At 49.7% G+C, this 16,923-nt stretch overlaps 1 protein-coding gene across 1 annotated transcript in view; it reads right to left on the bottom strand.

Annotated features, from left to right (window-relative positions):
- YME1L1 (YME1 like 1 ATPase) overlaps positions 1-16,923 on the bottom strand; it is a 134,426-nt gene that overhangs the window by 33,255 nt on the left and 84,248 nt on the right. Inside the window, exon 13 of the mRNA XM_063921680.1 lies at positions 6,214-6,326. Within this exon, the coding sequence (XP_063777750.1) occupies positions 6,214-6,326 (113 nt within the window). The remainder of the gene's footprint in view (positions 1-6,213; positions 6,327-16,923) is intronic.

Here is a 16,923-nt window from a genome sequence, read left to right as displayed (position 1 = left end):
TGCACTGGCTCCTCCCACTATGACCCTCCTCCAGACCTCAGTTAGAATCTTGTGCCCGGCTGAGCTGGATGCACACTAGGGGCTCTCCTGAGCTCCTAGAAGAAAGTATAGTTTAGGTTTTTTATTTTCAGTGAGATCTGCTGGCAACAGACTCACTGCTACGAGGGACTAAGGGGAGAAGAAGCAAACCTACCTGACTGGAGATAGTTTGGGCTTCTTAGGCTACTGGACACCATTAGCTCCAGAGGGATCGAACACAGGACCCGACCTCGATCGTTCGGTCCCGGAGCCGCGCCGCCGTCCCCCTTACAGAGCCAGAAGCATGAAGATGGTCCTGGAAATCGGCGGCAGAAGACTTCGGTCTTCAACAAGGTAGCGCACAGCACTGCAGCTGTGCGCCATTGCTCCTCATGCACACCTCACACTCCGGTCACTGATGGGTGCAGGGCGCTGGGGGGGGGCGCCCTGAGCAGCAATATGAATACCTTGGCTGGCAAAAAATCACAATATATAGTCCCAGAGGCTATATATGTGATAAATACCCCTTCCAGAATCCATAAAAAAAGCGGGAGAAAAGTCAGCCGAAAAAGGGGCGGGGCTATCTCCCTCAGCACACTGGCGCCATTTTTTCTTCACAGTGCAGCTGGAAGACAGCTCCCCAGGCTCTCCCCTGTAGTTTTCAGGCTCAAAGGGTTAAAAAGAGAGGGGGGGCACTAAATTTAGGCGCAATGTGTGTATACAAGCAGCTATTGGGGGGAAAATCATTCAGTTATAGTGTTAATCCCTGCATTATATAGCGCTCTGGTGTGTGCTGGCATACTCTCTCTCTGTCTCCCCAAAGGACTTTGTGGGGTCCTGTCCTCAGTCAGAGCATTCCCTGTGTGTGTGCGGTGTGTCGGTACGGCTGTGTCGACATGTTGGATGAGGAAGGTTACGTGGAGGCGGAGCAGAGGCCGATAAATGGGATGTCGCCCCCTGTGGGGCCGACATCAGAGTGGATGGATAGGTGGAAGGTATTAACCGACAATGTCAACTCCTTACATAAAAGGCTAGATGACGTAACAGCTGTGGGACAGCCGGCTTCTCAGTCCGCGCCTGCCCAGGCGTTTCAAAGGCCATCAGGGGCTCAAAAAACGCCCGTTACCTCAGATGGCAGACACAGATGTCGACACGGAGTCTGACTCCAGTGTCGACCAGATTGAGACATATACACAATCCACTAGGAACATCCGTTGCATGATCTCGGCAATAAAAAGTGTTACACGTTTCTGACATGAACCCAAGTACCACATAAAAGGGGTTTTATGTTTGGGGAGAAAAAGCAGCCAGTGTTTTGTTCCCCCATCAGATGAGTGAATGAAGTGTGTAAAGAAGCGTGGGTTCCCCCGATAAGAAACTGGTAATTTCTAAAAAGTTACTGATGGCGTACCCTTTCCCGCCAGAGGATAGGTCACGTTGGGAGATATCCCCTAGGGTGGATAAGGCGCTCACACGTTTGTCAAAAAAGGTGGCACTGCAGTCTTAGGATACAGCCACTTTGAAGGAGCCTGCTAATAAAAAGCAGGAGGCTATCCTGAAGTCTGTATATACACACTCGGGTACTATACTGAGACCTGCAATTAACTCAGCATGAATAGTGCTGCTGCAGCGTGGTCTGATACCCTGTCAGATAATATTAATACCCTAGACAGAGATAATATTTTGCTAACATAGAGCATATTAAAGACGTCGTCTAATATATGAGGGATGCACAGAGGGATATTTGCCGGCTGGCATCCAGAATTAAGACAATGTCCATTCTGCCAGGAGGGTATTAGAGACCCGGCAGTGGACAGGTGATGCTGACTTTAAAAGGCACATGGAGATTCTGCCTTATAAGGGTGAGGAATTGTTTGGGGATGGTCTCTGGGACCTCGTATCCACAGCAACAGCAGGGAAGAAAAATTTTTACCTCAGGTTTCCTCACAGCCTAAGAAAGCACCGTATTTTCAGGTACAGTCCTTTCAGCTTCAGAAAAGCAAGCGGGTCAAAGGCGCTTCCTTTCTGCACAGAGACAAGGGAAGAAGGAAAAAGCTGCACCAGACAGCCAGTTCCCAGGATCAAAAATATTCCCCCGCTTCCTCTGAGTCCACCGCATGACGCTGGGGCTCCACAGGTGGAGACAAGTGCGGTGGGGGGGCGTCTCGGGAACTTCAGGGACCAGTGGGCTTGCCCACAGGTGGATCCCTAGGTTCTACAAGTAGTATCACAGGGATACAAGCTGGAGTTCGAGGCGACTCCCCCTCGCCGTTACCTCACATCAGCCTTGCCTGCTGCCCTCGGAGAAAGGGAGGTAGTACTGGCGGCAATTCACAAGCTGTACTTCCAGCAGGTGAAATCAAGGGACCCCTCCTTCAACAAGGCCGGGGTAACTATTCCAAAATGTTTGGGGTACCGAAACCAGACGGTTCGGTGAAACCCATTCTAAAATTGAAATCCTTGAACACTTATATACGAAGGTTCAAGTTCAAAATGGAATCGCTCAGGGCGATTATTGCAAGCCTGGAGAATTTCATGGTATCACTGGACATCAAGGATGCTTACCTGCATGTCCCTATTTACCCTCCTCACCAAGAGTACCTCAAAATTGTGGTACAGGATTGTCATTACCAATTCCAGACGTTGCCGTTGGTCTGTCCCCGGCACCGAGGGTATTTACCAAGGTAATGGCCGAAATAATTATCCCGTACTTGGACGATCTCCTTATAAAGACGAGGTCCAGGGAGCAGTTGTTCGTCGGAGTAGCACTATCTCGGGAAGTGCTACAACAGCACGGCTGGATTCTGAATATTCCAAAGTCGCAGCTGGTTCCTACGACGCGTCTACTGTTCCTGGGTATGGTTCTGGACACAGAACAGGAAAAAGGGTTTCTCCCGGAGGAGAAGGCCAAGGAGTTGTCGTCTCTAGTCAGAGACCTCCTAATACAAATACAGGTGTCGGTGCATCAATGCACGTGAGCCCTGGGAAAGATGGTAGCTTCTTACGAAGAAATTCCATTCGGCAGGTTCCATGCAAGGATCTTCCAGTGGGATCTGTTGGACAAGGGGTCCGGGTCGCATCTTCAGATGCATCGGCGGATAACCCTGTCTCCAAGGGCCAGGGTGTCGCTGTTGTGGTGGCTGCAGAGTGTTCATCTTCGAGAGGGCCGCAGATTCGGCATACAGGACTGGGTCCTGGTGACCACGGATGCCAGCCTTCGAAGCTGGGGGGCAGTCACACAGGGAAGAAACTTCCAAGGACTATAGAAAAGTCAGGAGACTTCCCTACACATAAATATTCTGGAACCAAGGGCCATTTACAATGTCCTAAGTCAGGCTAGACCCCTGCTTCAACACCGGCCGGTGCTGATCCAGTCAGACAACATCACGGCGGTCGCTCATGTAAACCGACAGGGCGGCACAAGAAGCAGGATGGCGATGGCAGAAGCCACAAGGATTTTCCGATGGGCGGAAAATCATGTGTTAGCACTGTCAGCAGTGTTCATTCCCGGAGTGGACAACTGGGAAGTAGACTCTCTCAGCAGACACGACCTCCACCCGGGAGTGTGGGGACTTCATCCAGAAGTCTTCCAAATGATTGTACACCGTTGGGAAAGGCCACAGGTGGACATGATGGCGTCCCGCCTCAACAAAAAGCTAAAAAGATATTGCGCCAGGTCAAGGGACCCTCAGGCGATAGCTGTGGACGCTCTGGTAACACCGTGGGTGTACCAGTCGGTGTATGTGTTCCCTTCTCTGCCTCTCATACCCAGGGTAATGAGAATAATAAGAAGGAGAGGAGTAAGAACTATACTCATTGTTCCGGATTGACCAAGAAGAGCTTGGTACCCAGAACTCTAAGAAATGATCTCAGAGGACCCATGGCCTCTGCCGCTCAGACAGGACCTGCTGCAGCAGGAGGCCTGTCTGTTCCAAGACGTACCGCGGCTGCGTTTGACGGCATGGCGGTTGAACGCCGGATCCTGAAGGAAAAGGGCATTCCGGAGTAAGTTATCCCTACGCTAATTAAAGCTAGGAAAGAAGTGAACGCAAACCATTATCACCGCATATGGCGGAAATATGTTGCGTGCTGTGAGGCCAGGAAGGCCCCAACGGAGGAATTTCAGCTAGGTCGATTTCTGCACTTCCTACAGTCAGGGGTGACTATGGGCCTAAAATTGGGTTCCATTAAGGTCCAGATTTCGGCTCTATCGATTTTCTTCCAAAATAGAACTGGCTTCACTGCCTGAAGTTCAGACTTTTGTTAAGGGAGTGCTGCATAGTCAGCCCCCGTTTGTGCCTCCAGTGGCACCGTGGGATCTCAACGTGGTGTTGGATTTCCTGAAGTCGCATTGGGTTGAGCCACTTAAATCCGTGGAGCTAAAATACCTCACGTGGAAAGTGGTCATGCTGTTGGCCTTGGCGTCGGCCAGGCGTGTATCAGAATTGGCGGCTTTGTCATGCAAAAGCCCTTATCTGATTTTTTTATATGGATAAGGCGTAATTGAGTACTCGTTCCCAATTCCTTCCTAAGGTGGTATCAGTTTTTCATGTGAACCAACCTATTGTGGTGCCTGCGGCTACTTGGGACTTGGAGGATTCCAAGTTACTGGACGTAGTCAGGGCCCTGAAAAATATATGTTTCCAGGACGGCTGGAGTCAGGAAAACTGACTCGCTATTTATCCTGTATGCACCCAACAAGCTGGGTGCTCCTGCTTCTAAGCAGACTATTGCTCGCTGGATCTGTAGCACGATTCAACTTGCACATTCTGCGGCTGGACTGCCGCACCCTAAATCTGTAAAAGCCCATTCCACGAGGAAAGTGGGCTCTTCTTGGGCGGCTGCCCGAGGGGTCTCGGCTTTACAAATTTGCCGGGTCGGGTTCAAACACTTGGTCGGGTTCAAACACTTTTGCAAGAGTCTACAAGTTTGATACCCTGGCTGAGGAGGACCTTGAGTTTGCTCATTCGGTGCTGCAGAGTCATCCGCACTCTCCCGCCCGTTTGGGAGCTTTGGTATAATCCCCATGGTCCTTACGGAGTCCCAGCATCCACTTAGGACGTCAGAGAAAATAAGATTTTACTCACCGGTAAATCTATTTCTCGTAGTCCGTAGTGGATGCTGGGCGCCCATCCCAAGTGCGGATTGTCTGCAATACTTGTATATAGTTATTGCCTAACTAAAGGGTTATTGTTGAGCCATCTGTTGAGAGGCTCAGTTATATTTCATACTGTTAACTGGGTATAGTATCACGAGTATACGGTGTGATTGGTGTGGCTGGTATGAGTCTTACCCGGGATTCAAAATCCTTCCTTATTGTGTCAGCTCTTCCGGGCACAGTATCCTAACTGAGGTCTGGAGGAGGGTCATAGTGGGAGGAGCCAGTGCACACCAGGTAGTCCTAAAGCTTTCTTTAGTTGTGCCCAGTCTCCTGCAGAGCCGCTATTCCCCATGGTCCTTACGGAGTCCCAGCATCCACTACGGACTACGAGAAATAGATTTACCGGTGAGTAAAATCTTATTTTTTAACACATCTCATAGCTTAGATGTTTGCACACTTACTTGGGGCACATTAAACTACATTGGCCGGCTGCTGCAGCTTGCGCTATGCTCCTCACTTGTGTGAAGCCTTGTTGCCGATGGGTTCAAATTGTGTAGGCACATCTGCGCATTAACAGCCATGGCAATGCATATACGCGACGCTCAGCGTAGCCAATAAATGTATGTGCCGCCACGCCCAGCCGGTGGGCACAGCTTGTAATCAGAGCGAGTTGTGTTGCGGCACACCATTGTACATCGGTTGAAAAACGCTGGTATAAAGTGTACCTATCATATAGACGGGTTGGGTATGTGTGACCGGCGGTCACAATACCGACGGCGGGATCCCGGCTGTCACATGACCGGCGGCGGGGTGAGAGCAACGAAGCCCCTTGCAGGCTCCGTGTGTCCTAGACACCCACAAGTGGGAATAGTCCCTGTTGGTCGGCATGCCGACCAGCGGGATTTTCAGATGCCGGGGATCCCAGCGTCTGTATTGTGACCGCCGGTCACATAATCACATCCCATACACATTACTGTACCTAACAGCGGTCAGTTGTTAACATGCCAGCATACAGTAATCTAAATTGTGCATATATAAGCTGATAATATTAATACATCTATTACTTAGATGAAGACGTATAGGAAAAAACTTACACTCGTCACATTTTATTTTGCTGAGGTACCATTTCAGGATTTCGGTTCGACCTTTCACATCTGGCCTGGGGACAGTGACCTGCATGTCAAAGCGGCCGGGTCGGATTAAAGCACTTGAAAATAAATACATGTAATAATTTAGTTACATACGCCAGACACACAATACTGAGTATTTAATATTTGTACCATAAAGCATAATTGCTCAGTAATAAAACAAATTCCACATGTACAGTATGGGCACTTCATCATACTCATACACCTGGTTCTTCAAATATAAAAAAAAAAAAAATAGGATTTTAATACCTACCGGTAAATCCTTTTCTCCTAGTCAGTAGAGGATGCTGGGGACTCCAAAAGGACCATGGGGTATAGAAGGGATTCGCAGGAGCTTGGGCACACTAAAAAGACTTTTACTGGGTGTGAACTGGTTCCTCCCTCTATGCCCCTCCCCCAGACCTCAGTTATAGGAAATGTGCCCAGGGGATACGGACATTTCGAGGAAAGGATTTTTGTTAAACTAAGGGCGAGAAACATACCAGCTCACACCACAAACATACCGTACAACCAGAGTAGCAGGAAACCAGATAACAGTATGAACCAACAACAGCAACAAGCTGAATATAACCGATACACAACCCACGTGTAACCAAAAATAACCAGTATCAAGACAACTGCAAGAAACAGTCCGCACTGGGATGGGCGCCCAGCATCCTCTACAGACTAGGAGAAAAGGATTTACCGGTAGGTATTAAAATCCTATTTTCTCTTACGTCCTAGAGGATGCTGGGGACTCCAAAAGGACCATGGGGTCTATACCATAGCTCCAGACCGGGCGGGAGAGTGCGGACGACTCTGCATCACCGATTGAGCAAACATGAGGTCCTCATCAGCCAGGGTATCAAACTTGTAGAACTTAGCAAAAGTGTTTGAACCGGACCACGTAGTTGCTCGGCAAAGTTAAAGTGCCGAAACCCCTCGGGCAGCCGCCCAAGATAAGCCCACTTTCCTGGTAGAATGGGCCTTTACTGACTTCGGCAACGGTAGCCCAGCCGAAGAATGAGCTTGCTGAATCGTATTACAAATCCAGCGTGCAATAGTTTGCTTAGAAGCAGGATTTCCAATCTTGTTGGAAGCATACAGGACAAACAGAGCCTCTGTCTTCCTAGTAAGAGCCGTTCTAGCGACATAAATTTTCAAAGCTCTTACAACGTCAAGAGATTTTGGGACGCTACAGCATCTGCAGCCACAGGTACCACAATAGGTTGGTTTACGTGAAATGAAGAAACCACCTTCGGCAGAAATTGTTGACGAGTCCTCAATTCCGCTCTATCCGAATGAAAGATCAAATATGGGCTCTTGTGAGACAAAGCCGCCAACTCAGACACTCGTCTGGCAGACGCCAAGGCCAAAAGCATGACCACTTTCCAAGTGAGAAACTTTAACTCAACCTTACGCAAAGGTTCAAACCAGTGAGACATAAGAAACTGCAACACCACTTCAAGATCCCACGGCGCCAAGGGTGGCACAAATGGAGGATGGATATGCAGCACTCCCTTCACGAAAGTCTGAACCTCAGGAAGTACGGCCAATTATTTTTGAAAGAAAATAGATAAAGCCGAAATCTGCACTTTGATGGAACCCAATTTCAGGCCTGCATCGACGCCTGCCTGCAAAAAATGGAGAAATCGACCAAAGTGAAACTCCTCCGCAGGAGCTGCTTTGGTTTCACATCACGACACATACTTTCTCCAAATACGGGGATAATGTTTCGCCGTCACCTCTTTGCTAGCATTAAGGAGAGTGAGGATGATCTCCCCGGGAATACCTTTCCAAGCTAAGATTTGGCGCTCAACTTCCACGCCGTCAAACGCAGCCGCGGTAAGTCCGGAAATATGCAGGGCCCCTGCCGTAACAGGTCCTCTCTTAGAGGAAGCGGCCAAGGATCTTCTACAAGCAATTCCCGAAGATCCGGACACCAGGCCCTCCGTGGCCAATCTGGAACGACAAGTATTGCCTGAACCCTTGTTCGTCGCACGATCCTCAGCACCTTTGGAATGAGAGGAAGCGGAGGGAACACATGCACCAACTGAAACACCCACGGAGTTACCAGGTCGTCCACTGCACAGGCTTGGGGGTCCCTTGACCTGGAACAATACCTCGGAAGCTTCTTGTTGAGGCGAGACGCCATCATGTCTATCAGAGGAATTCCCCAACGCCCTGTCACTTCTGCAAATACCTCTTGATGAAGAGCCCACTCTCACGGATGGAGATCGTGTCTGCTGAGGAAGTCTGCTTCCCAGTTGTCCACGCCCGGGAGGAAGACTGCTGACAGAGCGCTCACGTGCTGTTCCGCCCAGCGAAGGATTCTTGTGACCTCCGCCATAGCCGCCCTGCTCCTTGTTTAGCCTTGGCGGTTTACGTACGCCACCGCTGTTATGTTGTCCGACTGGATCAGGACAGGGAGACCCTGAAGAAGGTTCTTCGCTTGCAGCAGGCCGTTGTAAATGGCTCTTAACTCGAGAACATTTATGTGGAGACAAGATTCCTGGCTTGACCATTTTCCCTGGAAATTTCTTCCTTGCGTGACTGCGCCCCAGCCTCGGAGACTTGCATCTGTTGTCAGCAGGACCCAGTCCTGGATTCCGAATCGGCGTCCCTCTAGAAGGTGAGAGCCTTGCAGCCACCACAGTAGAGAAATCCTGGCCCTGGAAGATAGACTTATTTTCCGGTGCATGTGCAGGTGAGACCCGGACCATTTGTACAGCAGATCCCACTGAAACACCCGGGCATGAAAACTGCCAAACGGAATGGCTTCGTAAGCCGCAACCATCTTCCCTAGAACCCGAGTGCATTGATGAATCGACACACTTGTCGGCCTCAGAAGCTCCCTGACCATGGTCTGGATTTCCAGAGCTTTGTCCTCCGGAAGAAACACTCTGTAGCTCCGTATCTGGGATCATGCCCAGGAAAGGCAGCCGAGTGGCCGGGATCAACTGAGACTTTGGCAAATTTAGAATCCAACCGTGATGTCGCAGCATCGACAGGGAGAGATCCACATTTCTTAACAACTGTTCCTTGGACCTGGCCCTTATCAGGAGATCGTCCAAGTACGGGATAATTGTGACCCCTTGCTTGCGAAGGAGAACCATCATTTCTGCCATAACCTTGGTGAAAACCCTCGGGGCCGTGGAAAGCCCAAACGGCAACGTCTGAAATTGGTAATGACAATCCTGCACCGCAAATCTCAGGAAGGCCTGATGCGGAGGATATATCGGGACGTGTAAGTAGGCATCCTTTATGTCGATTGACGCCATAAAATCCCCCCCTTCTAGGCTGGAGATCACAGCTCGAAGAGATTCCATCTTGAACTTGAAAGTTTTCAAGTATGGATTGAGGGATTTTAGGTTCAGAATCGGTCTGACCGAACCGTCCGGCTTCGGTACAACAAAGAGGCTCGAATAGAACCCTTCCACCCGTTGGGACGAGGGAACGGGAACAATGACCCTCTGTTGACACAGCTTTTGTATCGCAGCCTTTACCACTTCTCTTTCTGGAAGAGAAACTGGCAAGGCCGATTTGAAAAAGCGGCGGGGGCATCTCCTGAAACTCCAGCTTGTACCCTTGGGGACACTGTCTAAGACCCAAGGATCCAGGGCTGATTGAAACCAGACCTGACTGAAGATTCGGAGACGGTCCCCCACCGGTACGGACTCCCGCAGGGGAGCCCCAGCGTCATGCGGTGGACTTGGTAGAGACGGGGGAGGACTTTTGGTCCTGGGTGCCTGACACTGCAGGCAACTTCTTTCCCCTTCCTCTACCCTTTGAAGCGAGGAAGAACGAGCCCTTAACTCGTTTGTATTTATTAGGGCGAAAGGACTGCATCTGCTGATGGGGGCCCCTTTTTCTGTTGAGCGGGAACATAAGGAAGAAAAGATGACTTACCCGCAGTAGCGGTAGACACCAGGTCAGCATGGCCATCACCAAACAAGACACTACCTTTGAAGGGGAGAGCTTCCATATTTTTCTTGGAGTCGGCATCAGCATTCCATTGATGGATCCACAGCGCCCTCCTGGCCGAGACCTCCATAGCATTGGCTCTTGATCCCAAGAGGCCAACATCTCTCGCCGCATCCTTTAGGTAATCTGCAGCGTTCTTGATATAACCAAGGGTCAAAAGAATATTATCCTTATCAAGGGTATCCATATCAGAAGCTAAATTATCAGCCCATTTAGCAATAGCACTACTCACCCATACCGACGCCACAGCAGGTCTGAGCAATGCACCAGTATTAACGAAAATGACCTTCAAAGACGTCTCCAGCTTGCGATCTGCCGGATCATTGAGAGCAGCCGTGTCAGGGGACGGAAGCGCCACCTTCTTGGACAAACGGGATAGAGCCTTGTCGACATTTGGAGACTACTCCCATTTTTCCCTGTCATCAGAGGGGAAATGATACGCCATAAAAATTCTCTTGGGAATCTGCCACCTCTTGTCCGGCGACTCCCAAGCTTTTTCACAAAGAGCATTCATTTCATGAGAGGGGGGAAACTTCACCTCAGGTCTTTTCCCCTTAAATAGGCAAATCCTTGTGACCTGAACAGCAGGTTCGTCAGAAAATAAGAATTTACTCACCGGTAATTCTATTTCTCGTAGTCCGTAGTGGATGCTGGGAACTCCGTAAGGACCATGGGGAATAGACGGGCTCCGCAGGAGACTGGGCACTCTAAAAGAAAGATTAGGTACTATCTGGTGTGCATTGGCTCCTCCCTCTATGCCCCTCCTCCAGACCTCAGTTAGGGAAACTGTGCCCGGAAGAGCTGACACAACAAGGAAAGGATTTGGAATCCAGGGTAAGACTCATACCAGCCACGCCAATCACACTGTACAACTTGTGATAACCATACCCAGTTAACAGTATGAACAACAACTGAGCCTCATTAAAACAGATGGCTCATAACAATAACCCTTTAGTTAAGCAATAACTATATACATGTATTGCAGAGAGTCCGCACTTGGGACGGGCGCCCAGCATCCACTACGGACTACGAGAAATAGAATTACCGGTGAGTAAATTCTTATTTTCTCTGACGTCCTAGTGGATGCTGGGAACTCCGTAAGGACCATGGGGATTATACCAAAGCTCCCAAACGGGCGGGAGAGTGCGGATGACTCTGCAGCACCGCATGAGCAAACTCAAGGTCCTCCTCAGCCAGGGTATCAAACTTGTAGAACTTAGCAAACTTGTTTGACCCCGACCAAGTAGCAGCTCGGCAAAGCTGTAAAGCCGAGACCCCTCGGGCAGCCGCCCAAGAAGAGCCCACCTTCCTTGTGGAATGGGCTTTCACCGATTTTGGATGCGGCAATCCAGCCGCAGTGTGAACCCGCTGAGTCGTGCTATAGATCCAGCGAGCAATAGTCTGCTTCGAAGCAGGAGCGCCAACCTTGTTGGCTGCATACAGAATAAACAGCGAGTCAGACTTTCGGACTCCCGCCGTTCTGGAAACATAAATTTTCAAAGCCCGGACTACGTCCAGCAACTTGGAATCCTCCAAGTTCCTAGTAGCCGCAGGCACCACAATAGGCTGGTTCAAATGAAATGATGATACCACCCTAGGGAGAAATTGGGGACGAGTCCTCAATTCTGCCCTGTCCATATGGAAGATCAGATAAGGGCTTTTACATAACAAAACAGTCAATTCTGACACACGCCTAGCCGAAGCTAAGGCCAATAGCATGACCACTTTCCACGTGAGATATTTTAGCTCCACGGTCTTAAGTGGCTCAAACCAGTGGGATTTCAGGAAATCCAACACAACGTTAAGATCCCAAGGTGCCACCGGTGGCACAAAAGGAGGCTGAATATGCAGCACCCCCGGAACAACGTCTGAACTTCAGGCAGTGAAGCCAGTTCTTTTTGAGAGAAAATGGATAGGGCCGAAATCTTGGCCTTTATGGATCCTAATTTTAGGCCCATAGTCACTCCTGACTGTATGAAGTGCAGGAATCGACCCCGCTGGAATTCCTCTGTAGGGCCTTCCCGGCCTCACACCAAGCAACCTATTTTCGCTATATACAGTGAAAAAGTCTTGCTGTCACGTCCTTCCTAGCCTTTATCAGCGTAGGAATAACTGCATCCGGAATGCCCTTTTCCGCTATGATCCGGCGTTCAACTGCCATGCCGTCAAATGCAGCCGCGGTAAGTCTTGGAACAGACAGGGCCCCTGTTGCAACATGTCCTGTCTGAGAGGCAGAAGCCCTGAGTCCACTGAGAGCATTTCTTCCAGCTCCGGGTACAGAGTCCTTCTTGGCCCATTCGGAGCAAAGAATATTGTTCTCACTCCTCCTTTTATTACAATTCTCAGCCCTTGGGTATGAGAGGAAGAGGAGGGAATACATAGACCGACTGGAACACCCAAGGTGTTACTAGTGCGACCACAGCTATCACCTGAGGGTCCCTTGACCCGGCTTAAAACCTTTTTTAGCTTTTTATTGAGGTGGGACGCCATCTAGTCCACCTGAGGCAGTTCCCATCAATTTGCAAACTGCGTGAAGACTTCCTGATGAAGTCCCCACTTTCCCGGGTGGAGGTCGTGCCTGCTGAGGAAGTCTGCTTCCCAGTTGTCCACTCCCGGAATGAATACTGCTGACAGTGCGCTTACTTGATTCTCCGCCCAGCGAAGAATTCTGGTGGCTTCTACCCTCACCACCCTGCTCTTTGTGCCGCCTTGGCGGATTACACGAACCCCTGCGGTCTGACTGGATCAGAACCGGTTGGTCGCGAAGCAGGATCTCCGCTTGACTTAGGGCGTTGTATATGGCCCTTAGTTCCGGGATATTGATGTGAAGGAAAGTCTGTTGACTTGACCACAGACCTTGGAAATTTCTTCCCTGTGTAACTACCCCCCACCCTCGGAGGCTTGCATCCGTGGTCACCAGGATCCAGTCCTGAATGCCGAATCTGCGGCCCTCGAAAAGGTGAGCACTCTGCAGCCACCACAGGAGAGACACCCTGGCCCTGGGGGATAGGGTGATTAACCGATGCATCTGAAGAGGTTATCCGGACCACTTGTCCAGTAAGTCCCATTGGAAGGTCCTCGCATGGAACCTGCCTAAGGGGATGGCCTCGTATGATGCCACCATCCTTCCCAGGAATCAAGTGCAGTGATGCACTGACACCTGTTTTGGTTTTAATAGATTCCTGACCAGTGTCATGAGCTCCTGAGCTCTCTCTATCGGGAGATAAACCCTTTTCTGGTCTGTGTCTAGGATCGTGCCTAGGAGAGGCAGATGAGCTGTAGGAACCAACTGCGACTTTGGAATATATAGAATCCAGCCGTGTTGCCGTTACACTTCCAGAGAAAGTGATACGCTGTTCAGCAACTGCTCTCTTGATCTCGCTTGTATGAGGAGATCGTCCAAGTACGTGATAATAGTGACACCTTGCTTCCGCAGGAGCACAATCATATCCGCCATTACCTTGGTTATGACAATCCCATACCGCAATTCTGAGGTACGCCTAATGAGGTGGATAAATGGGGACATGAAGGTATGCATCCCTTATGACCCGATTCACGATAAAGTCTCCCTCTTTTTAGGCTTGCCCTGACCGCTCATAGCGATTCCATCTTGAACTTGAACCTTCAAAGGTACATGTTCAGGGATTTTTAATTCAATATGGGTCTGACCGAACCGTCTGGTTTCGGGATTACAACATGGTCGAATAATAACACCCTCTTGTTGAAGGAGGGGACCCTTGACCACCACCTGTTAAAGATACAATTTGTGAATTGCAGTTAACACTGGCTCCCCCTCTTGGGGGGAAGCCCGCAGGGCCGTCTGTGAGGCGGCATCTTCTCACAGTCCAGCTTGTATCCCTGAGACACAATATCTATTGCCCAGGTACCTAACAGGGAGTGGCTGAACTTACGAAGGCGTGTCCCCACCGGGCCTAGCTCCGCCTGTGGAGCCCCAGCGGCATAGGTGGATTTTTGTAGGGGCCGGGGAGGACTTCTGTTCCTGGGAACTAGCTGTGTTGATCCCGGTTCTGACAAGAAAAGACGCACTTCAGACTTTGTTTCTTTATTCGAAAGGCTGCATTTAATAATGTCGTGCTTTCTTAGGCTGTGCAGGAATATAAGGCAAACTAGCAGAATTATCAGCTATAGCTGTGGAGACCAGGCCCGAGAACCCTTCTCCACACAATCCTCAGCCTTCCATATGCCTCTTAAATCGGCCTCATCTGTCCATTACATATTCTACAGGACACGTCAAGCAGAGATCGACATAGCTTTGACTCTAGGACCCAGTATATTCATGTCTCTTTGGGCATGCTTTATAACTATATATCTATCACTTAAGACAGCATCTTTAATATATTTACTAGGGTCTCAATCTCTGCTGATAAGGTACCTGTCCACCCTGCCACAGCGCTATAAAACCCATGCCAACACAATCGCCGGTCTGGGTAGTATACTAGAATGTGCACGCTATCTGCAGGATCCCTGAGAACAGCAAGTGCTACCGTCTGTGCAAACAGGACACCCTAGGGGAAGATTCTCAACACATCCTGGCCCTAGTGGGGAAAGGATACAGCCTGAGAATTCTCTTGTGGGAAGCTGCAGTCTCTTGTCTGGAGATTCCCGCTCTTTTTCCTCATGAGAGGAGGGAAATTTACCTCAGCATTCTTCCCCTTAAACATGTGTACTCTCGTGTCAGGGACAGACGAGTCATCAGTGATATGCAAATCATCTTTTATTTCAATATCATATATTGAATACCTTTTAGCCATCTTGGCTGTAACTTTGCATTATCGTAGTCGACAGTGGAGTTAAACTCCGTGTCGATACCAGTGTTTGTTATTTTGGATAGTGAGCATTGTGAGACTCTGAAGGTCTCTGTGACATAGGGACAGACATGGGTAGATTTCCTGTCTGTTCCCTAACCATTTGTGCAATAAATTCACCTTAGCACTTACACATATCCAAACAGGTGTCGGCGTTGTCGACGGAGACACCCTCTCACACACATATATCCGCTCTATCACCTCCTTAGAGGAGCCTTTTACCTAAGACATGTCGACACACGCGTACCGACACACCACACACACAGGGGATGCTCTATTTGAAGACAGTTCCCCCACAAGGCCCTTTGGAGAGACAGAGAGAGTATGCCAGCACACACCCCAGCGCTATATAACCCAGGGATTACACTACAACTCAGTGTTTACCCAGTAGCTGCTGTATATACAATTTTTGCGTCTAAATTTATGTGCCCCCCCTCTCTTTTCACCCTTTGTGTACCAGGATACTGCAGGGGAGAGCCTGGGGAGCTTCCTTCCAGCGGAGCTGTGAAGAGAAAATGGCGCTGGTGTGCTGAGGAAGAAGGCCCCGCCCCCTCAGCGGCGGGCTTCTGTCCTGTTTCTGACTAAAAATGGCGGGGGTTTTACACATATACAGTCACAGACTGTATTATGTATATTTTTATGCCAAAGGTATTTTTACTGCTGCCCAGGGCGCCACCCCCCCAGCGCCCTGCACCCTACAGTGACCGGAGTGTGTGGTGTGCTGTGGGAGCAATGGCGCACAGCTGCGGTGCTGTGCGCTACCTTAATGAAGACAGGAGTCTTCTGCCGCTGATTTCATCGCTTCTCTTCTGTCTTCTGGCTCTGTAAGGGGGACGGTGGCGTGGCTCCGGGAACGGACGATCGAGGTCAGGCCCTGTGTTCGAACCCTCTGGAGCTAATGGTGTCCAGTAGCCTAAGAAGCACAAGCTAGCTGCAAGCAGGTGGGTTTGCTTCTCTCCCCTCAGTCCCACGTAGCAGTGAGTATGTTGCCAGCAGATCTCACTGAAAATAAAAAACCTAACAAATACTTTCTTTCTAGCAAGCTCTGGAGAGCCCACTAGGAGCACCCAGCTCTGGCCGGGCACAGATTCTAACTGAGGTTTGGAGGAGGGGCATAGAGGGAGGAGCCAGTGCACACCAGATAGTACCTAATCTTTCTTTTAGAGTGCCCAGTCTCCTGCGGAGCCCGTCTATTCCCCATGGTCCTTACGGAGTTCCCAGCATCCACTAGGACGTCAGAGAAATATGTAAAACATCTTTAATAGCCACAATCATGTACTGAATACTCTTAACCACCCTTGGGCGTTACGTAACGTAGCTTCATTAAAATCGACATCGGAATAAGAGTCCGTGTCGGCATCTGTATCAACAATCGGGGTAAATGAACGTTTTTGTGACCCCGAGGGTCACTCCATGGATTTTCTCCATGTTTGTGTCTGAGAATCAGATTTATCAAGCCTCTTAGACAATAAAGCCACATTAGCATTAAGTGTACTTAACATAGTAACCCAATCAGCAGTCGGCTGTGCAGACAGAGCCATTTCCATCTCCTTTTCTGCGCCCCCAGTAACCTCCTCCGGGGAAGAACACTCAGCTTCAGACATGCCGACCCGTAGTACTGACACCCCCACACTCAAACTGGCCAAATAAAGGGGACAGCCTACAGGGAAGCCTGGAGAGAGAAACACAGAGGGAGTATGCCAGCTCACACCCCAGCGCCCATATACCACACAACTATAATATATGTCAGTATGCGTCCCCAGCATCCTCTAGGACGTAAGAGAAATAAATAAAATGGACAACAATATGCGTTAAAATGCCTTATCTAGAGTTACATTCATATTACCTATAAGTCTATAACAAAGAA

This window comes from Pseudophryne corroboree, chromosome 5, assembly GCF_028390025.1.
Source record: "Pseudophryne corroboree isolate aPseCor3 chromosome 5, aPseCor3.hap2, whole genome shotgun sequence".
NCBI lineage: Eukaryota > Metazoa > Chordata > Amphibia > Anura > Myobatrachidae > Pseudophryne > Pseudophryne corroboree.
This window is presented reverse-complemented; position numbering and strand designations above follow the sequence as displayed.